This window comes from Eucyclogobius newberryi, unplaced genomic scaffold, assembly GCF_026437365.1.
Source record: "Eucyclogobius newberryi isolate DKJ021-1_F unplaced genomic scaffold, fEucNew1.0.hap1 SCAF_3, whole genome shotgun sequence".
NCBI classification, from domain to species: Eukaryota; Metazoa; Chordata; class Actinopteri; order Gobiiformes; family Gobiidae; genus Eucyclogobius; species Eucyclogobius newberryi.
Window position 1 is genome coordinate 33,633,436 of NW_027315945.1, and position 23,720 is coordinate 33,657,155.

Consider the following 23,720-nt stretch of genomic DNA (forward strand, 5'->3'; position numbering starts at 1 on the left):
GACACACGAGCGAATACTGAGTCCAGCGATAAACAACACGCTTCTGGTGGATTTTCAAAGTAAGATGGGCGTACATATCTACACACGAGGCCATACATCTCTGTGGCGACAAGCCAGCCAGTGTACGAGTCGGGTCCGTCGAGAGGAGAGGATAAATGTGTGTAATAATGTACAAAACAGCCCCGCCCACTTGGAAACCTACCCTTTTCTACAGACTTTTCAAAGAATTATGAGTTTAGAGGCGCGGCGGGGGCTGACCAGAGGTGGTCACTAGTGTGTGTGGTGACCAGTGTGTGTGGTGACCAGTGTGTGTGGTGACCAGTGTGTGTGTGGTCACTAGTGTGTGTGGTGACCAGTGTGTGTGGTGACCAGTGTGTGTGTGGTCACTAGTGTGTGTGGTGACCAGTGTGTGTGTGGTCACTAGTGTGTGTGGTCACTAGTGTGTGTGGTGACCAGTGTGTGTGGTGACCAGTGTGTGTGTGGTCACTAGTGTGTGTGGTCACTAGTGTGTGTGGTGACCAGTGTGTGTGTGGTCACTAGTGTGTGTGGTCACTAGTGTGTGTGGTGACCAGTGTGTGTGGTGACCAGTGTGTGTGTGGTCACTAGTGTGTGTGGTGACCAGTGTGTGTGGTGACCAGTGTGTGTGTGGTCACTAGTGTGTGTGGTGACCAGTGTGTGTGGTGACCAGTGTGGTCACTAGTGTGTGTGGTGACCAGTGTGTGTGGTGACCAGTGTGTGTGTGTGGTCACTAGTGTGTGTGGTCACTAGTGTGTGTGGTGACCAGTGTGTGTGGTGACCAGTGTGTGTGTGTGGTCACTAGTGTGTGTGGTCACTAGTGTGTGTGGTGACCAGTGTGTGTGGTGACCAGTGTGTGTGTGTGGTCACTAGTGTGTGTGGTCACTAGTGTGTGTGGTCACTAGTGTGTGTGGTGACCAGTGTGTGTGGTGACCAGTGTGTGTGTGTGGTCACTAGTGTGTGTGGTCACTAGTGTGTGTGGTGACCAGTGTGTGTGTGGTCACCAGTGTGTGTGTGGTCACTAGTGTGTGTGTGGTCACTAGTGTGTGTGTGGTCACTAGTGTGTGTGGTCACTAGTGTGTGTGGTCACCAGTGTGTGTGTGGTCACCAGTGTGTGTGTGGTCACTAGTGTGTGTGTGGTCACTAGTGTGTGTGGTCACCAGTGTGTGTGTGGTCACCAGTGTGTGTGTGGTCACTAGTGTGTGTGTGGTCACTAGTGTGTGTGTGGTCACTAGTGTGTGTGGTGACCAGTGTGTGTGGTGACCAGTGTGTGTGTGGTCACTAGTGTGTGTGGTCACTAGTGTGTGTGGTGACCAGTGTGTGTGTGGTCACTAGTGTGTGTGTGGTCACTAGTGTGTGTGTGGTCACTAGTGTGTGTGGTGACCAGTGTGTGTGGTGACCAGTGTGTGTGTGGTCACTGGTGAGTGTGGTCCACTAGTGTTTGTGTGTGTTTGTGGTCACTAGTGTGTGTGGTCACTAAACTTAGTTTTGGTCACTCGTTACCACAGCTGATTAGCCCCAAGTGGAAAGTCTGTGGGAAAATGAACTTAATTTCCTTACTTTGAATTTACTTCCAGGACAAAATGGTGGGCGTTCACTATCGCTAACGTAGCATTTGGCTTTTGAAAACACTGCGATACTGAGGAAATTGCAAGCGGGCGAGGATTATTTTAAATGTAACCCATCTGTTTTGGCAGATGAACAAAGGTCCTTTATTGGGTGGAATGTTCCGCAGTAGGCCTTTAATGGCGAGATCAGCGTTTGGACATTTTCACAAAGGGACACCAGGTCAATGCAGTACATTACTTCTGCACCGAGGCGGGACTAGGAGACACTACAGTAATTCAGCATGCATCCTCTCATTTATCTGCCTCGCTCCTGTGCTCACTCCGTCTCAAAGGCAGATCTGATTTGGTTCAGAGTTTGACTGAGGGGCCCCTCCTGGGGCCTTCCTACGCGGCGCGCTTGGCCCGCTGGGTGTGGCACTTCATACACAGGATCTTGCCGTCCAGAGGATAGCAGCCGTTTTCATCGGCCTCAATGGAGAGAGGGCGAGCACAGTCCTGGAAAATATGATTATGGATTTAAAACATTTGAAGGTGCACATTCTGAGCCCTAGCGCTGTCGGCGTAGCTCTCGCGGCGTAGCGCTAGCGGCGTAGCTCTCGAAAATATGGGCTTCTAGACAGAACATGTACAAATAAAGTGTAATATTGAGGAAAATACATTTCTACACGCTGATTATTAGTAGGTTTTTGTATCCGTTTTAGAGCCCGTTTAGTCTATATAACAATTATACATCCAAAAATAAATTAATCAAAAATACCACAACAATCATTTCTTATAGTCGACTACTCTCAATAAGTCAATTATTAGCTCCTCCTCCTGTCAGTAAGAGCCCTCGACGCCACTAACGTTAAACTTGACGTGGTCATTTCCCTGGCATGTTAGAATGACTTATTGTTTCTTACCTCACAACGATAACACTTCAGATGAAAGTTTTTCTCGAGGGCCACGACTCGGACCGTCTCCTCGCTGCCGGGGGCCGGGATGATGGGCTCGTTGCAGCTCACGCACAGAGGAGAGAAACGCCTGGAAAACAAGAGGATCAGGGTTTTAGAATGATCAAAAAGTTAGGACCGTTGCCAAAGCTGACGAATGAAGATGATTAATAACAATTTTAAAACAAATATTATTTCTACTACATCTACCATTATCATCATCATGCACGTGCTGACAACTGTGCCCTGATGAAGACTGGAAACAAATTGGTGTTTTAATAAAATAAGACCTGTTTTTGCCTCAGATCAGTTTTTTTTTTTTTACTGTTGTTTAATTATTGTATATTTAGATTTCCTTTTTTTTTTTTTATCCTCAAAATGTTGTTAATAGAACAAGCCCATAAATGCACAAATACACAAACTACGCATCTGTACTTACGTTTATTCTTCCTGTACTAGCTTCAAGTATTCAGGGTCAAAGTATTCAAATGTATGAGATTTATTCAGTATCGATACTTGTAATGAATACCTGGCTGTGATACTTGTAATGAATACCTGGCTGTGATACTTGTAATGAATACCTGGCTGTGATACTTGTAATGAATACCTGGCTGTGATACTTGTAATGAATACCTGGCTGTGATACTTGTAATGAATACCTGGCTGTGATACTTGTAATGAATACCTGGCTGTGATACTTGTAATGAATACCTGGCTGTGATACTTGTAATGAATACCTGGCTGTGATACTTGTAATGAATACCTGGCTGTGATACTTATATACCCGAATACTAGTCAAAATTAAACAACATTTTCACACCATAAATACTGCAATTTACTGGAAACAAAAAACAGCACAAACTTCAATGTCTTCTTCAAAGTACTATTCTTGAAGTAGTTTAAAAGGACCACAAGATGTATATGGTACATTTGTGGACTCAATCCCCAAATACACACAAACGAGTATAATAAAGTTCAACATCTGCCCACCGTCGGACATAACGACATAAAACAGTCTATAAAGCGATGAACGGAGGACAGAACGGCACCTGTGGTAATCCTGGACGCAGTACGGGTTGTTGTTGTCGTCGGTGATGAACGGCGCCCCCTCCAGGACGCAGGAGCAGGTGCTGCAGCGGAAACAGTGGGAGTGGAAAGACTGTCCCACAGCTTTGAGCACGCGGTCGGTGATCCTCTCCCCACATCTGGAGCACACGGCCAGAGAGGTCTGCAAACCAACGAGGCGTGTCACGATACATCATGCACATACATCCAAGCAGTGACGGAACTACACGTTTGAAAGAGCGCAATAACATAAACGCCTCCATCATAGTTTATATCGTATTCACGTCAAGACTTGTTCCGATGCTGCGTGTTCTGTTCATCTCTCACCGTGTAGCAGTCGTCACACTCGGGGGCGCCGTCCCGGTCGTAGAACTGCATGCCCTGCAGGGGGCGCTGGCAGCTCACGCAGCAGAAGCAGTTGGAATGAAAGAGTTTGTCCATGGCCCTCACTGCGGGCTGCGTGCGCGACAGGCCCTCGCCACATTTACCACAGACCTCTGCAGGGAAACAAGAAGGCAAATCGTTCTAGATCAAATGCGGTATTACCCACATTTTCTCCTATTTTAATTAGTTCTACCCTCCATTAAGCGGAGAGCAAAAAGGCCACTCTAGTTAGTAATGACCTCTAACCCTTCACGTACCTGTAGGAGGCGACGTGATGACCTCTAACCCTTCACGTACCTGTAGGAGGCGACGTGATGACCTCTAACCCTTCACGTACCTGTAGGAGGCGACGTGATGACCTCTAACCCTTCACGCACCTGTAGGAGGCGACGTGATGACCTCTAACCCTTCACGTACCTGTAGGAGGCGACGTGATGACCTCTAACCCTTCACGCACCTGTAGGAGGCGACGTGATGACCTCTAACCCTTCACGTACCTGTAGGAGGCGACGTGATGACCTCTAACCCTTCACGTACCTGTAGGAGGCGACGTGATGACCTCTAACCCTTCACGCACCTGTAGGAGGCGACGTGATGACCTCTAACCCTTCACGTACCTGTAGGAGGCGACGTGATGACCTCTAACCCTTCACGCACGTGTAGGAGGCGACGTGATGACCTCTAACCCTTCACGCACCTGTAGGAGGCGACGTGATGACCTCTAACCCTTCACGCACCTGTAGGAGGCGACGTGATGACCTCTAACCCTTCACGCACCTGTAGGAGGCGACGTGATGACCTCTAACCCTTCACGCACCTGTAGGAGGCGACGTGATGACCTCTAACCCTTCACGCACCTGTAGGAGGCGACGTGATGACCTCTAACCCTTCACGTACCTGTAGGAGGCGACGTGATGACCTCTAACCCTTCACGCACCTGTAGGAGGCGACGTGATGACCTCTAACCCTTCACGCACCTGTAGGAGGCGACGTGATGACCTCTAACCCTTCACGTACCTGTAGGAGGCGACGTGATGACCTCTAACCCTTCACGCACCTGTAGGAGGCGACGTGATGACCTCTAACCCTTCACGCACCTGTAGGAGGCGACGTGATGACCTCTAACCCTTCACGTACCTGTAGGAGGCGACGTGATGACCTCTAACCCTTCACGCACCTGTAGGAGGCGACGTGATGACCTCTAACCCTTCACGCACCTGTAGGAGGCGACGTGATGACCTCTAACCCTTCACGCACCTGTAGGAGGCGACGTGATGACCTCTAACCCTTCACGCACCTGTAGGAGGCGACGTGATGACCTCTAACCCTTCACGTACCTGTAGGAGGCGACGTGATGACCTCTAACCCTTCACGCACCTGTAGGAGGCGACGTGATGACCTCTAACCCTTCACGTACCTGTAGGAGGCGACGTGATGACCTCTAACCCTTCACGCACCTGTAGGAGGCGACGTGATGACCTCTAACCCTTCACGCACCTGTAGGAGGCGACGTGATGACCTCTAACCCTTCACGTACCTGTAGGAGGCGACGTGATGACCTCTAACCCTTCACGCACCTGTAGGAGGCGACGTGATGACCTCTAACCCTTCACGCACCTGTAGGAGGCGACGTGATGACCTCTAACCCTTCACGCACCTGTAGGAGGCGACGTGATGACCTCTAACCCTTCACGCACCTGTAGGAGGCGACGTGATGACCGGGGCGTGAGCGTCCATGTTTTTCATGAAGTCCTGCGTCATCCTCTCCAGTTCCTCCACTTCCCTCATGTTCAGAGGAGCTCCTCCGATCTGACCTGTGGCAGACGGCTGAGAGCCAAACACAGAACAACGTTTGAGTCACAAAAACAAACGCCTCCGTTTCTGTTTTAATAGAAAAGTTTAAAATAGTACATTATTTTTGCAATTGTGGCATAAATAAATGTTTTTATCCTCCTACATTCTACAGGAGAAAGAAAGGAAAGTTAATTTGTACAAAGATTGTTTATGTTGTTTTTCCCCCAATTGAACTCTTCAGGTGCACCATGCTCGTCTCCCATGAAGATGTTCTTGCTAGAATGTTCCACAGTATGCCATGAAACTTTTCTCCGTGGAAACAAGACGTCACCTGCCCTACAGTTCAGGAGTCTCATTTATCAAACTCAATGTGAAATTCTGACTAAAAGTGTAGTTACAGAATGAACATCCTGAAACCTGCTCACTTCTCTCACAGCACAGACCAGGTTCACTTTCATTTCTCATTTCACAAACTTAACAAGAAAAGCCAGGTATTGTACGTACATACTCTTTATAAATGAGACCCCAGATCTGTGAGCCCACTCACAGTGAGAATGTCTGTTGTCATGGCAGTAAAGACCAGGAAGAGCCTGGCGCACCTACCCACTGACCAAAAGCCAGTTTTAATACTAAAAGCTTTGGTCGAGTTTTGTCTGGGACAATTAGTTAGGTGAAAAGTAAATTCAGGGAGGGGCAGACGAGACTGGGTCTGTCATTCAAGATACAAAGCTCCACACATGAGGTGGAGGCGTCGACGAGAGAGTCGTCGTAAAAGATACATACTCAGCACAGACGTGTGCAGTTTGCAGAAAGCGTGCTGATATGGGAAAGAATCAATCTAAAAGTGATGTGTCCATCCCGGGGACGCCTGTCATGCTGCAATGTCACATAAATATGGGAAAGAGTGTCTGGAATGCTTTGTATGTGGTCTGTAATTTCTTTGTGATCTGAATGCATGTTTCCTGCTGTGTGAAGCACTTTGAATTGCCTTGTGTATGAAATGTGCTCTACAAATAAACTTGCCTTGCCTTAAAAACACTTTTCTTCTTCTATGGCGTTTTATGGCGGCTGGTCTCCAAGTGTTACATTACCACCAGACTTTACTCTTCAGACTTTATTCTTTAGACTTCATTCTTCAGTTCAAAGCCCATGAGATCCTCTTCGACGACTGCTAGCCAAGCTTAATGCCATACTATGGAACATTCCAGTACATATCCATGGAGACATCCCAATGATCGATGCCAAATATCAATATATTTACTGACTGAGGTATTGAAAATGTAATAATTTAATATTTATATTTAATTTAGATCAGTTTGAGCTGGAGCAAAGTTGACGATGCCAAAGTAAAAGAGTTTCAATGCATTTGATCACAAAACATACATTGGTATTGGATCGATAACGAGACACTAAAGTATTACTTCATATCGGATCGAAACTAAAATCACTGTTGCCAGTCACTACATCAAAACAGAAAAGTTACATAATGCACCTTTAAAATACACTAAAAACTGGACTAAAATCATGAATTAAAGCGAGGCGTACCGCGGACGGAGGAGTTTTCATCGGCTTGTTGAAGGACGCAGGAGGGGGTGTCGCCATCTTGGATGGAGGAGGCGTCGCCATCTTGGATGGAGGAGGCGTCGCCATCTTGGATGGAGGAGGCGTCGCCATCTTGGATGGAGGAGGCGTCGCCATCTTGGATGGAGGAGGCGCACTCGGTGGAGGCGTGGCAATGTTTTGGTTTGCATTAAGCTGACTACCAAAAGGAGTGGCGTTGTTTTTGTTAAATGGACTTGCTGGTGCTGGAGGAGGAGCCGCAGGAGGAGCAGCAGGAGGAGCAGCAGGAGGAGCAGCAGGAGGAGCAGCAGGAGGAGCAGCAGGAGGAGCAGGAGGCGGAGGGAAAACGCTGGTGGCTGGAGACGGACTGGCTCTCTGTGTGCTACTGATGGGGCCGCTGTTCTGGTTCAAACTCTGGTTCAGTTTTTGTGCTAAGGAGGCCGCTGAAGTCGAGGGTTTGCCCCCGAAAGCGGACTTGGGGGCTACGGCGAAGTTGGACGCAGCAGGGTTGGCGTTGCCTTGTCTGTTGGTCCTGGCTTTGAGCTCTTCGGCCCAGGGAGCAGGAGGCGGCCGGTCGCCCATCTCTGGGGGAGGGAGGAAGGAGAGCACAGGTTTGGGAGCAGTGGGAGGCGGAGCTGCGGGCTTGGGCGCTGGTGATGAATACTGGCTCGGTAACTGTAGACACAAGAGTAAACAATGGAGTCAACAATTTTGCTTGTAGATGTTAGCAGTCTTAAAAACAGATACAACTCAGCCTAGGATGAGGTCAGCTGTCGTGCACTGAGCCAGGGCTGCAACAATGGGAATTAATAGGAATATTTGGGAATAAATTTGAATAAACCGGGAGAATAAACACAGCTGAAGATTGCAGGAGGTTTGTAAAGAAGCTTAACAACTTGAATTTATGCAGATGCACTTCAACAACAGCATCAAAAAAGTTGTTGTCATTGCCAGATGTGATTATAAACGGGGTTAAGGTTATATTTAACTTATTATTTTTTAAAAAAACTTTTAATTGTTCAAATAAGTAAGAAGTTAAATAGGGCAGTGACTGACATATTAGATTAAGAGCATTTTGACCATTTTTTTTGTTTTTGAAATTCACATAATTCCCGAGCTAAAGTTCCATTTCCAGAAATTTTACAGGAATTCAAATAAAAATCATACAGAGCCCTTTCAGGATCATGATTTTATGTGAAAATGTCATCTGCACTTGATTGAAACATTTACCTCGTATGACAGATTAAATGTTTAAGACAAATACCAGAGAATGAGCCACATCTTTAATTAACCGCGTTTGTAATCAGAGCGCACTTTGTCTCGTCCGTCCTTCTGATTTTTGCATTTTGTTGACAGAGTCGGACAAACACTTTCCATTTATGGCTTTCTGTTCCCTCTCTCGTTCTCCGGCATCGCACGCTCTCCTCTCGCCGTGAATCACACTCCATGTTCACAAACAGTTCATTTTTCTGTGAGCTTTAGACTCGGGCAGATGAATCCGTGGTAGATAATCATATCTGACATTTTCAGCATTTTTTTCCTCCTGCGGACGACCGTTATTTACACTGCATGACTCATTTTCACTTGGCTCTGGTCCATTACTGCGACTCTGCATCTTTCTCCACCCAAAGTGTCTCCTTATGTGAGTGTAAGTAAGCGTGAGCAAGTCCAGAGGCGGGAGCGCGCCGGAAAAATGGATAATATGGGATTATGCTAAATGAGAATATCTAGTAAACAGCGACAAGAGCAGATTGAAAATAACACAAACTTGTATTCTTTCCAATAGAGTGATATTTCAGTCGATTACGCAGCCCGTCCACGTTTTAGCCAGTATTATAATCACAATCGAGACATTCAAAAGACACGTTTTAACACAGTTCAGATGGGATTTCAATAATACTGTCTGAATAGCTTTTCTCAGAACAGTCAAATTAAATACGGGGTTGTCAGGGTTACCCAGAGTGCACCTTTGTGTTAATGTAGTCGTTTTGTGATGCGGTACCTTTGGATTGAAGGGTCCTCTCGTCTCCATCTCAGACAACAGGTCGGTCAGAGAGTCCAGCTGCTTATCAAAGCTCGTCTGTGTCTCCAATGGCCTCTGGAGTAAGATTATACATGCAATTAGAACGCTGCATGCAAATACAAGTACATTTACTACAAGAAAAGAGAGATTTATGACGAAATAAGATTCTCCTTCACGGTTTAGTAAATGAACTATGGTCCAAGTGTGCAGATGTGAACATAAATTATGTAAAACGCAGTGTTTGTTTGTGTCGACAAGGCACAAATATTTACATGAATCATTGCAGCCTTAAAATAAACAGAGGTTTTATTTGGCTGCAGACAGTTAATTGATTAATTGTAATATAATTTATTTTCAACTGATTTAATAATTATGCCATGAGCTGAGAAGAGAGGTTTTATGACTTAGATTGAGCAGTAATAAGTGTGTAAATGTTGAGTTTTTGATATAAAAACACTTTTGCTTTAAAGGACCAGGTCTTCAAGCAGCTTCACTTCAATTTCATCTGGATCAAATTACATTTTGCATTTTAAATAACTAACTGATCAATCAAAAGAATAATTACAAGATAAACTGATTAGTAAATGATTGTTGCAGCCCCAATTTGTCTACTTTTTACCTTATTAAAATGTCTTTTTAAGTCCCAGTGATGGTTAAATATGTGTTTTCGGGGTGTTTGAAGTATCGTCGTTGCCCGCTGCGGTCTCTGGGCGGAAAGCCTTGTAACATTTGCATCAACCTGAAAACTCTTCTTTTAATTTAATTTGTTTAATTTGTTAACTGCGTTTGTATATGGCTATACTTTTTTCAATAAATGTAAAAAAAAAAAAGGCGTTTGCGTCCGTTCTCTGACAGTGTATTTTCACCAGAGAGCTGCAGGGGGAGCTCCGTCGCAGTCACTTTTCTCTGCTTTAAGAACCACTAGCACATGGGTTACGGCGTGCTCGGGGGCGCTCGACACTCACCGCAGACATCACGACATGGCTTGGCACGGCGGCACCGGACACTGGGAGAGGTTGAGGGGGCGGGGGAGGAGGGGGCGAGGGGCAGAACATCACCGCGCTGTCCTCGACCGGAGCCGGCGGGGGCAGATCGTCCACGGGAGGGGGCAGGTCGTCCACCACGGGAGGAGGGGCGGGGAAGGCGGGGGCGTCACCCGAGGGCGACAGGTGGAAGGCGGGAGGAGGCGCGGGCAGGTCGTCGTCCACGGGCGGAGGAGGCGGAGGGGGCGGGAACTCTGCAAACCAAACAGACGGTTAGAGGTCACAGGCTCTTTAGTCGATTAATCGGTTTATGGCGTCTTGGTTGACCAAAATGTGTTTAAGTCGCTGTGTTTTGGGGATTTTAAAGGCTTTTGGAGAGTTATCTTGAGATCTGGGTGAAGATTGTGAATGATCTACCCTTTACTGATAAATTAATACACTGTTTACAAGATCTATCTATCTATCTATCTATCTATCTATCTATCTATCTATCTATCTATCTATCTATCTATCTATCTATATTATAATAATAATAATAATAATATTTGTAATAGCATAACGATCTTTTGTTACTTTTAAAAGCCAACTCAAAACCTTCTTTGGTCAAGCCGTTTTAGGGACTGATTTCACTGCCGTATTGTTGTACGAGTAGGAATGTCGAGATTATTAGGTTAATCGATAATCATGATTATTCAGGTCACAATATGAACCTAGGAAACCAAAAATAATAATCAGGACCATTTCAGAAACAAAAAGTATTTTTTGTTCAAGCTAGCGTCCAAAAGATAGCTGCTTTTGTCACGTTTAACGTTATATTTCATAAAGCCGATCACAAACTTGAGGCACAGTGACATGTCAGACCGTGGAAATGAAAGAATATTAAAATATTTCATCGTCAGTCTCAATAATTGTGAATTATTGTTAGATAGTGACGTTTTTTTCACAATAATCGCATACTAAAATTAAAGATCTACAGAAAAACGCTTAAAGAAGTACAAGTATTATGAAGTATTTGATTTAGCATCAATTATATCACATTGAATCCTTTATATTATGATAAAAATGTCAAATATTTAGTATGAATTAGTCCTGTTCTAGAGCCACGTCACTTTACAGAAGAAATGATCAGGTGAAACATTTGTAAATGTTCCTTTTAGACATTTAGAATACTGTGTAAGAGGAAACTCGGTCAGGCAGTCTGACCTCATCGCATTGATCCATCTGGATAGTATTGATCGAGTATTGACAAAAAGATAAATACCGTCGCATATTGTGGGCGGAGGCGGGGGCAGGTCTCCCACTCGCCCGATCACGGCGGTGCTGGCTGGGGTCAGTGCTGGGAACGGTGCTGGGGTCGGTGACGGGGTCGGCGACGGGGCCGAGGGCGGCGTCTGGCTCTTGGGCCGCGGCGGTGCGACCGAGGCAAACTTCTTTGGCTGGTTGTAGAAGGAGGGAGTGGTGACTTTGAAATTCAACGAGGACGTCACCATAAATGGCTTGCTGCTGCTACCGTTGTCCATTCTGTGCACTCGTCTGTGGGACAAAAACGTAAACATTTGGGTCATTTTAACAACCGCTGCTTAGTAACATGAGGCGAGCGATGGATGTGCTTCAGATGACATCATGAGCTGCAACTCACGATTATCATGATTATTTAGACACACTGTCAAACAAATATGACAGAAACATGGCGACTGACGGCTGCTAGATGGAGAATAGTTATAAATAAAGTGTATTAACAGTGAAAAGTATTCATTCTTTGTTTGATTCAACAATGACAATGTTTCGTTATAAAAAGGTCTTTTGTAATGTTTAAGAGTCTGTTTAGACAATTACCAAAATATGACATCTATTTATATAGTCGAGTAGTCACAATAAGACGCCTTGATTGTGTATTATTTAATGGAGATGGTGCAGGTCAAATACTATTGTTAATATGCAAAATGTTGTTGTTAAAGTCTAAAGCCTCGTCATAAATAATCAGGTTCAAATTGTGTATTTCTTTAACAAATGCATGCAGCTCTAATAAAAACCTACAAAGAATAATCACAATATGAACATAATGTGAAAAGTCGACTAATATATATATATATTTATCATTGTTATCTTGACTATACGGATGATTAAACGCATAAGAAAGATCTTCTATAACAAAGACCTTATTAAAATGAACAGTTCATCCACTTTCCTTGATGTACTTGACCTCAATCAAGACACAGTTTAGCACAAAATGTCTTAAATATCATAAGTCATAAGGAAAATACCCTCCACCGTATTAACGATCACTCGACTACAATAGGACCAAATCCCGTCCGCATCACGACGAAGACGAGCGCAAACGCAGAGAGAATGTGCTCGTACGCGTCACCTTTCAGCTCCTTGTGACGCACGGCCTGTAAATTCACCTCCATTGTTCCGCCCGGAGGTCAAAGGGCACGCATTCCTCGCTGGCGCAAGCGTCGGAGGCATCTCGTTGGGCGAATTAGCGTCGGCGCGTCGAACAAAACACGTCTCCCGCGGTTTGGTTTAGTGCGCGTAATTGTTACCAGACCCCGCGTTGCTTCGTGACATAAATACAAATTAGGAGTACTTTGGATTATGCACGTTTAAAAACACCCGTCGTTTTCATTGACTTCTCGTCTCGACACTGAAGTTATTTGGTTTTGCCAGTTTAATGCCACGTCACTGAAGTTACGCTAATGGAAAAGGCGACACGTCACATTGAAGCTAACAATTACTGCAAAAGAGCAATTACTTTTCCTCACAATTTAGTGCAATTACTGGAGAGAATGTAAATAGCTCGTTACGCTGCCAGAAATATGCATTTATGAGTCAAAATTACTTAAGAAGCACTTTTCTGTTGTACATTTCTGCTATTATTTTTGCATTCGACTAGTCATTGATTATATTATTTCTATTATACATTTAGAGAATTTTTAAATACATAATCATCCAAATAAAGGTTGAAATATGGTGACAGAAGCCTTCAAAATCAAGAATATTTCCGCAGAAAGTCATTATTGATGGAAATCTGAAATAATGTATTCTTTTTTTGACATTTTGATTTAATAATGCCGCTGTTTTCCTTCTGATAGATTTTTCCTTCCTTTTTGTGTGTGTTTTAGAGTCTGTATAATCCAGATAATGATTACAATGACCAAAACTAATTATTTTTCAACGCCAACTCGTCATGATCAGTGACAAGGCTCCTCACAGTAAGAACGCACGGTTTTCAAGGCATTTTTTAACACATTAGAAACACTTGTAATTGAATAAATACAAGATTGAGACGTTTATTGTCATACTGCAGACAATAAAATTAAATAATGCACTTTAAATTCTGAATATTTACTTTAATTTGAGCAGTTTTGGCACATTTACGTTCATGCAAGTCAATTATATAATATGAATTGAACTTTTCTGCACAATTGTTGTAAAACCATCCAGAAAAGTCATGAACAGTTTAAAAGAGAATGAAAATAAGATGAATATTGTGTTCTAGTGAAGGTTCAGTCCCAGTTTTGTTTGTGCGATGGTGAACACGCCCTCATTTGAACATTTCTGAGGGTTTTGCAGTAAATACAAGCGTTGGATGAAACCGCACTGATCATAAGTGTCTTCAGTAAAGCTACGTCCAAACGGGGGGAGCTCAAATATTACACTTGGTGGTTAACAAATATTGATCTAACCTCTATGTCGCCACTGAAATTCCTCACCGAGTCCGAACACATTTCTCTGAAGACCGAGTGAAAGCAGCCATTTTACTGCTGACCCTTTGAGGCCACAGCAATGCAGACTATTTTATTGTCATTTAGTAGAGAGAGAAAACTGAGACTTGTTCATTTCCTGATGTATTTAGTACAATAGTTGAAGACATTTTCACTTTGGCTGGAAAACAAACTGATATATTGAGATTATGACGATTTATAAGCGAGTTAAAGACGGTATGGAAGATTTTTCGGCGATTTGAGAACGCAGGCGGAAGTGCGCATGCGCCCTCCCCCGTGCGGACTGATACAACACACACGTGCGTTTGTTTATTAGCGCAACGGAGCGCATCGCATCTCTCGTCTCCCGTAGATTTCTGTCCACTTCTGCGTCAGCTCGAACTGTCTTTCTCCGTCTTCATTTTGCCCCGTACACTGAGGGAACTATATTATGATAGATCCATGCGCTTAGGCACACGGAAACGTGGGGACGTGCCTGACGCGGCTGCAGGTGAACGTTTTATGATTGATACGTGGCAGGACAAATGATTTATCCACGCCACGAGGAAATATGATAAAAAATTTGCTGAAAAAAATCGTCCATTCCACCTTTAACTGAAGGTTTTGGTTCTGAACGGTGAGTTTAATCTGCCTTTTTTTTTTTTAGATAAATACACTGTTTTCTCCTGTGCCATTGCAGTCTTGTGAGTGTAGTTTGGGTCAGATACTGGTCGGATCATGGTCGGATCATGGTCGGATCATGGTCGGATCATGGTCGGATCATGGTCGGATCATGGTCGGATCATGGTCGGATCATGGTCGGATCATGGTCGGATCATGGTCGGATCATGGTCGGATCATGGTCAGATCATGGAGACGCTGAAAGGTTTTGAGAGCCTTCACCAGTTTTACAAAAATCGATGGGCAGTTCATGTCTCTAGTCGATTTCAGGCTTAATTTTATTGCGATTAATGAAGACTTTGCGTTTCTATTTTGCCTTGAACGTAATAAAACCATCTGCTTGTTGTGAGACTTCGCTTCGCTGTGATTGGTTGACTCCAGCCGTCACTCATAAAAGGATGAACAATGGGAGAAGTGGGTGGAGAAGAGTTTTTGAATCGAGAGCTGCTTTTTAAAGGAAATCGCTCGGCCTCTAATAACATTCACCAAAAATGTTGGTTTTCCCAGAACGTATTAGTTTATTGATGGTAAAGACACACATTTTATGTAAATGTACAGCATATTGCCACTACCAAATATAAAAACACAATAACTACATAATTGTGATCATTAAAGAAAGGACTAAAAAAATCTGGTTTATTTCTTCAACGTTTGTATTATTCATGTTCAGAAAATTAAATCTTTGAAAGCCGTTTTAATCATTTTTACCAGGGCAAAATAATACATTGCGATTGCGAACATTTTGGTTATTCATCTATTTTTGTTCCATTTCCCGGCCCTTGTAGTCACTTTCGAAACAGACTTAAAATGTCGACTTCAAACGCCGCAAACGCCACTCTCGACTCTTTCGCTCACATCTCATCCTCATTCCATTTTGGTTGAGACACGAGCGACGCTTCAAGTTCTGACAAGACAAAAAATGCCTGCAGTGCTCGGGAAACATCCGCTTGCTTCTTCTTCTTCTAGCGTTTCTCGTATCGTTTTAAAAATACGGATTCATCGACAGTTCTCGTATTCGTAACTCCACACGGCGTCTCCAATTCACCAGCGCGATTATAATGACGAGTCTATGACATTTAGTATGTTGAGAGGAAGCAAACATGCAGCGTTTGTCTGAGAACGGGAGGGTTGTCGGTTCAAATCTTAATAATACAGGCCAATACTGTTTGGGATCAATGTTTATCACATTTGTATGAGTGGGGAATATCTTTTTTTGTTCTATATGGAGCTGTATAGGTTAAAATAATTGACACTAAGCTTGTTTTAACTGAGGTTTGCATCGATTGTTTCATAAAGTAAAGTTCAATATTAGCGTTTTCCCTAAAGCTGTGCACCTCGACTTGATTAATTGGCTCATGTCACATTATTTTGGGGGGAAGTCACAGAAAGAAGAAAGAATGGAGCGAGTTAAGAGAATAAAATGCTGCTCACAGGTCAGTAATGTCTCGAGATCCTTGAGGGCCAAAACGTCTTATTTATTAAAGAAACGATATGCATAAAGGTCCGAGGCGTTCTGTCTTTTGACTTTGCTTTCGACAACACGTACTTTGTCATCATGAGGTTTGAGAGTGAATCGTGAGTTCAATCCTTTGTTTACTGGTGGTTTTCCGTCAGAATACTTGTAATTGTCTGATTTCCTGGACTTGCTGGTGCATTTTTGTACCAATACACGGACAAATCGGAGAGATAATTCATAGGTTTGAGAGCTTTCTCCAACACAATCCCCTTGAGAACATGTCCAATTTGCGTTTATCATAAATCCAATTGAATACTATAGCATTTTGAAGCGTCCTGAACCCGATTACGTACCAAAAAAAAGATCACCATTTGACCACATTTTTAAAACTAAATTAAAAAGGTCTAATTATGGCTTAAGTAGGTCGTTTGCCGTGGTATTTTTTCAACCAACAAAGTGTGCCACGACTCAAAAAAGGTGGATTTTGAGCCGACCAAATCTTTCTTTAGCTCTTTTCTGCAACACAGCAACTTCAAAATGTGTTCTCTTGACTACTTTAGCCTATAAAATGTAATTATTTGACTACATTTAGCCTCTTCTGAGCTCCTAGGCCAAGGTGCGGACCGTGATTTATCCTCCCGTTAGCTTTACGCCTCATCTCTGACAGACGTTCGGTGGTCCTCAATTATTCATCAACAATTGAAACTCCTTTGTCCCATCTGTTCCTCCACATTGTCCCGAAGGAGTCGTAGCCTTCTCCCTCTCCGTTCGCTCACCCCATCATCGTGAGGAAACCCGATCCTCCAGAGCGCCCCCTCCCCCCCCCCCACACGATCCGAGGACCACTCTTGGCAGTGCACCGCAGTGACATCATCTCTTGGCGTTGCGCTTCACTCAAAATCAGCGTGGTACAAGTTTTCACATGAATGAGACACGGCCGGAGAGGTTTACGTCATGGCGTCGCGGAGGATATAGGATGCGGACTTCTCCTGTGTTTCCCACTGATACGGCGGCACTCGCGATCCTTTCGGGCAGTACCATGTTAAGGATATTTGTGGTCGACTAAAGAGCGATTGATTAGTCGACTAAAGGGGCCAGTGGCGTGCCAAAAGCTCTTAAAACAGCTTCAGGATCGCTATGCGGGACCAAAACTGCACAAACAAGAAAACCCACACCAGAGTTTATGGCAAAACAAACTATTTATACAGGAAAGTACTAGAAGGAAACAAGTGTATTTGCTGAAAGAACTCCTGCTTCTTCAGCTCACTCGCTCTACATCTTCTCCTTTCTGCTGTTGTTCACTCCATATCTTATTATCGAAACAAAATAATCGACTAAAAGCCCATCAACAGACTAATTAACTAAAGGATTAAACACTGACAGCCCATCATTTTATTTTAAGGACAAATATTATGCTTTATTTATATGGTTATTGGTCTTTAAATGTGCTCTGGAGTACCTTTAGATTGGCATCTCATGTTTTAAGAGCTAAACATTTTTAATAAACACAAAATTAAACATCTGGATCTCTGCCGTTTCTCACGGCACACACCAGGTTTTGACACCATCTACTGGCTGTAGAAGGAATTACACAGGAGAAATGCGCAGAGAAAGTCTGGAGATGATTTATGGACTTAAAAAAACAGCAGAAGATTCTCAGAGCCAGTCACGGATCGGGAAAATTCAGAATGGAACGTTTCTGACGCTCGGAGGAGAGAGGATTTTATAACCGGGATTCTTTAAACTAGTGTGAATGAAGCCAAATGCTACTCAAGGTTTGTTTTTGATGAGGGAACAATGTTAGAACACGATTAAAAGCAGTCAATTTATCTTAATATGTGTTTATAAATCTGATATTTGGCTTGCTGCTGTGGCCGACAACCGTTATTTGCCGGTGCCGATATTTCAACAATCATAGCAAAGACCGTAAATCTATCTAGGGCTGTAGTTAAATACTCGCTCTAAAGACATTCCCTGCTGATCCATTAGTCAACAAAAAAGGGAGCGTGGTGGCAAAAGCTCTCAAAACTATTTCTATGATCCATATTTACACACAAGAAACTAGGAATATTTACGCAAAACCGGCTCACTCCAGACCTTCTCCGGTCAGACGTTGTCCCGAATAAAGTCATATTATCTAAACACAATAATCGGTCGCCTAAGAAACCATCACTGACACAAAGCAAGTCAAAGTTATCTGGGATGTACAATAATCTGTGCCACACTTTATTCATAACGTACTTTTCACAGCCTAATTGCCCTTCTATTTATTTGTTTTATTCATTAACCTGTTTTAAAAAAAAAATACTGCTACTACTAATATGGAGTCTTATTTTTTTTACATAATTTTTATTGGCCGATACCACCTGATACCGATACCGATATTTCACCCATCTCTAGCAGCCACGTTTCATACTGAAGTAGCAAAAACACTGACTGTAAATCTAAGGCAATCATTATTTTGTAGTGAATCTTTTCCTGTACTTTTATAGAAAGAAGCAGCAAAGTGAAATCCTCCTCTGTGAAACAAATAAAGTTCTGTACAAGTGAATAAACCAAAGGATTGCGGGTGCCTTCCTCTTGTCATGTGGCGTCATATCCAAACAAAGCCGCTATTCTCCGCTCTAAATGACTCAGCGCGCTTGAACATCCCTTTATACCACGTTTAAGAGGATGCAGCTTTGTTTTTGTTAGATTAAGTTCCTGTTTTAGCCACGGGCGAAATGCTGCTGCGCCTCACACGTCGTTTCAACACTTCTCCAATTCCTGCACCGCTCTGTGGCCAACGATGACGAGAAAACAGGCCAAACGTGAACACGCCAATAGAGACGTCCAACACATCCCTGATACCAAAGTATTGGATCGTTTCTGAAAATGACATATATTTTTCGAGGTTTTATTATTATTGTAGTGTAAAAATCTGAATCGAGTACATTTTCCTTGGCATCTAAACGAGTGTGAAATGTGTAACTAGACCTGTGACAACATTAATCCCACATGTGTTAGAAAATGTGTAATTGATCTAAAAGGGAAATCACATCCCTGGGAAAAAAAATCTTTAAAATGTTATAGAACCCTTCTTTTACTGATTTCCAAGTTATTTTCCCCACCAAGGCAAGCTAAAAAATGTACTGTATTTTCCTTATTTAATAGTTTTGGCCGGGGTGCGACTTATGTGATATTATTTGTTATTGTCACAATTGCAACTGCATTTCATACTCCAGTGAGACTTGTATGTTTTTTTTCTTCTCTATTATGCATTTTTTGGCTGGTGCGACTTATACTCGGGATAATACGGTAATAGTCCAAAAGAAACCCAAAACCGTATGGCACTTGATAAATAAATGATAAATCCGTGTTTCCCATTAATAAAGAATTAACGTGGTGGACTCCATGGTTTAATTTCCAACAAAATGTGTAATAAGAGAATCAATAACAACTTGTGCTAATTGTAATAACAACTTTTTCTTCTCAAGAGTGAAATAAATATTAAATTAAAGCCGCGGTAGCGGCGATGATGGCTCTCACCACCCACGTGACCGTGTTCTCATCGCGATTGCCCAGACACTTTACTCTTTAGACTTTACTCTTTAGACTTTACTCTTTAGACTTTACTCTTTAGACTTTACTCTTTAGACTTTACTCTTTAGACTTTAGACAGGTGAGCGATAGGTGCGTTTTATGATTGATACGTGGCAGGACTAATCGGCAGTCCACGCCACGAGGAAATAAGACTCAGATTTGTGCCAAAAAAATCGTCCATTCACCCTTTAACTCAACTTGTCTGGTTTATTAATTGTTTAACAGAAGTTACAACTTACAAATCACAAGCTACGAGCTAGCTGCTAAACTATAGCTTAAAAGTTAACACGCACGTGTTTTACTTGAGGAACAACTTCCGAACAAGAGCATGTCGAGTACAGTATTGTTATTGGGGCAGCGGTTTCAGCTGATACTATGTTTGTAAGTGTGTTACTGGTTTGACTGCGCTGGCCCCCACACTTGAAGGGGGTCTATCCACACTTGAAGTTTAATGCCTTTAGATACATTTCCACTCTTTAATTTTGTAGATCCATTGGCATAAGTCAGGTAAAAACCTTCAAAAACTAGCATAAAAGTCAACTAGAAGTACTATAAATCAATCAACTTAGCAGTATCAAAAATAGAATATAAAAATATTTTACACAACACACAATACATCCAATTAGCAGCATTAAACACCAGCCCATATTTAACAACTATAGAACACAAAATACTATTACAAAATATAAAGCTCCAATTAATGAATCCAGCATTTAAAACAATATTACTTTGACTTAGTATTTACAAGTCCGGATCCGGTCCCATGTACCAGTACGCATCCCGACTACGGAGTGAGTTGTATGTGATAGTATTTGTTATTTTCACACTTGCAACCGCATTTCATACTCCAGTGCGACTTATATATGATTTTTTCTTCTCCGTTATGCATTTTTTGGCTGGTGCGACTTATAGTCCGGAAAATACCGTATATGCATATATTTTAAGAAGGGATGTCAATTAAACGTTTTAGCGTTATTGACACTAAATGAGCAACAGTGAAATCTTAAAATAGATCACAATTTCTACAATATTTCTAAATGATAAAGTTAACGCAGCCACATATTAAACACGTCACATTTAGATTTACTTTTTGTGTATAAACTATATTGAAATGACCTATTTTTGCTTCTAAAATGCTCTAAAAACAATCATTATTCATCACCTCCAATCCAACTTTTTTGTAGTTTATTTTTAGTTCATCTTGTGACCAGAATAATGCATAGAATAAGCGTGACATCTTTAATATAAGTATAAGTTATAGAAGTACACGTACAGGAGCTGAAACCCAGACAAACCCCCGTGACTCTGTTTTGGTCTGTGCCATTGTGTCGGCGCGTTCCTGATCAAACCCTCTATTGTTTGAAGGTTTAACAGCGCACCCCGTTTCTGGGAAAGCGTCCGGGGGTGTCACCGCCGTCGTGGGACAAACAACCGACCCCAGTCCCGTCTTTACAGGTCACTACACATCCACGGCCGAAAACACCTCGTCCTTCCTTTGAGACGACAGCGAAATCCGCCACAAAACTGGCCACATTTCAGACACACGAATGTATATATGTATGTATTAAAAAGATGGTGAAGGTGAATAGCATTTGGATAAAACAATGATCTTTGTGTAGATTTTACAGGCTGGAAGGCGAGACACTGCACGTGGATAGGAAAACGAATTAGAGATAGCAATTTAAAACGCCTTAAGTAGTTTAGTTACATCTTTTCTAGTTTAATTTGGCTGATTTATTGGCAGCAAAAACAATTACAGATACAAAGCAGCTTTTTCTGATACGGGATTTGAGTTTTCATGTGTAAAAATTCAAATGTTGCCTGATTTTTGGAGTTAAAACTGATGAGAGTTAGGATTAGAGGAACAAATTCTGTCCAAAAGGGCAGATCTTAATGTGTCACTATGAGAGGGAAATGGATTTTGAGAAGTTTCACTCTGAAGTTACACGGTCCGTTATAAATCTATGGATACAAGTGGATAAAATTAAATAAAAACAACTAAAGTGCGTATGTTTTAGCCGTCTACACGTGAAAGTTTATATGTTGAGAGATCAAACTGAGTGAATATTTGGAGATTTTGTGACCTAAGACACTGTAATATTAATAACTGACAATACACTACTATAGTACACATATTTATTCATGTTATATTTATGAGTGTTTCTACTGGAGACAAAGAAACACTGCAATAACCCGTTACAAGTGCTGCCTGCTGAACATTTGCACAATTATTACTAATATTGCTCACAAATTAAATCATAAAGCACCTAAAGCACACTGAAAACGTAACATTTAAATCTTACTTGTCCATCTTTGTTTCACACGTCACCACCACGTACTCGGATTACAAACAGATTGCGCATGAAAATAGGATTTCCGTGAGTTCGATTGGCGCCCCGCCCACTTTCACGTCACGTCGTCGGGGAGATTCGACAGCCGAAACGATGAAGGCCAATGCAACGCGACGTTATTGTTGAGACACGGCGATTGAACCCGGTTAAACCCGGCTGAACCCGGTAACACACGGGAAGCGCGTTGACACAGCTGCATCCGCGCATCAACATACATCATGACGTTGACATGCGACCGTAAAATACTCACGATCGCGGATGCACTCGCGATTTAACGACATAACGGCGCCGCGCACACGACTGACACCGACGTAGCGGGACGACACCGGGATGAACCGACACAAGCCGTGTGTAAACCCAACCGTGCGTCCGAGGCTAACGTCAGTAGCTCCGTTAGCAACCGACGCGACAAAAGCGGCAGCAGCAGCGCGCGTGTCATGCGTCGGTAATCGTCGCGTGGTTGTCTTACCCCGTTGTCGTCGCCGCCGCCACCGGGCTTCTCCTCTGCTGCGCTCGGTAAACCGTGCGCCTCCCGGGTCAGTTAGCCACGCGCGACTTTAGCCCCGCACTTCCTGTTTCCGCATTGCCCAAAAATCGTTGCTCGCGCGCGGCGTCGGGGACAGGCTCGGCACGCGCGCGAGTTCCAGCGCACTTTAAAGTCGCACTAAGGAACATGTCCACGTGTGAAAGACGGTGTAATGTCCAAAAAAGTTTCACATTTGAGTGTCGTAAACGAGCAACGCCGCTTCACGCACGGAAACGTCTGGAAACCGGCGCGTCCTTTACCTTATTAGGTAAAGTGCCACTTCCTGTTGCGCCACGATCCCGTCCAAGCCACTTTATTATTATTATGATTTTTTTTTTTTTCTTACAATCACAGTTCCTGCACAATACAAGTGTAAGATTAAAAAAAAAAAAAATCTTAAATATAGCTCTATTTAACAACACTATTCCTAAATTTAAAAAGAAAAGAATACACATACTACCTGTACTGCTAATGCTCTGTACAATACAATACTCAATCATTCATCCCGTTATGGCAACACAAAACACAAACACGTACCTTGTCGAAACAGCTGCGCGGTGGGATTCCCTCTTTTTTTTGACTCGTTTGCTCTTCTTTCCCCCAAACTTCTTTTTTTCTTCTGAGTTAAGACGTTCTAACTTTCCAGACCCTCCTCCTCCCGGTCTCCAAATGGAATGACACTACTCTTCCGAGAGCAAGTCCTCTCTCGTTGGGCTCAGAGGGCTTGAATATTACAGTGTAAACAGCTCCTCTCTACCTCTTTCCTCCCTCTCTCTCTCTGTTAGGGGTGTGTGTGTGTGTGTGTGTGTGTGTGTGTGTACACAAATGGTTGGGGCAGACCCTCCTCCTCCTCCCCCTGCTCTCCCTCTCCCTAGATTCTTGCAGCATTCTTCATTCAATGACATCAACCCCGGTGCCTCTCCTTGTAAGGTCAGAGAGGGAATGGAGGGAGCGGGGAAGGAGGGAGAGATACGGGCCACGGCTTGATTAAATACAGACACCGGAGCGGCAACACAGTGTAAAACGGCGACAGAAGGAGAGAAGAGGAGGCTTTTAGTCCTCCCAACGACCAGCTTTGTGTTTGTGGTTCAAT

At 43.2% G+C, this 23,720-nt stretch overlaps 1 protein-coding gene across 1 annotated transcript; it reads right to left on the reverse strand.

Annotated features, from left to right (window-relative positions):
- Window positions 1-1,337: 1,337 nt before the first annotated feature.
- Window positions 1,338-23,291, reverse strand: zyx (zyxin). Its single transcript, XM_072460362.1, has 10 exons — window positions 23,165-23,291; window positions 11,586-11,857; window positions 10,307-10,578; window positions 9,321-9,416; window positions 7,304-7,993; window positions 5,662-5,791; window positions 3,908-4,077; window positions 3,565-3,743; window positions 2,486-2,606; window positions 1,338-2,078 (listed from the first exon to the last, which is right to left on the reverse strand). The coding sequence occupies exons 2-10, from the start codon at window positions 11,842-11,844 to the stop codon at window positions 1,968-1,970; spliced, it is 2,028 nt and encodes a 675-aa protein (XP_072316463.1). The 5' UTR covers window positions 11,845-11,857; window positions 23,165-23,291; the 3' UTR covers window positions 1,338-1,967.
- Between the last annotated feature and the right edge of the window lie 429 nt (window positions 23,292-23,720).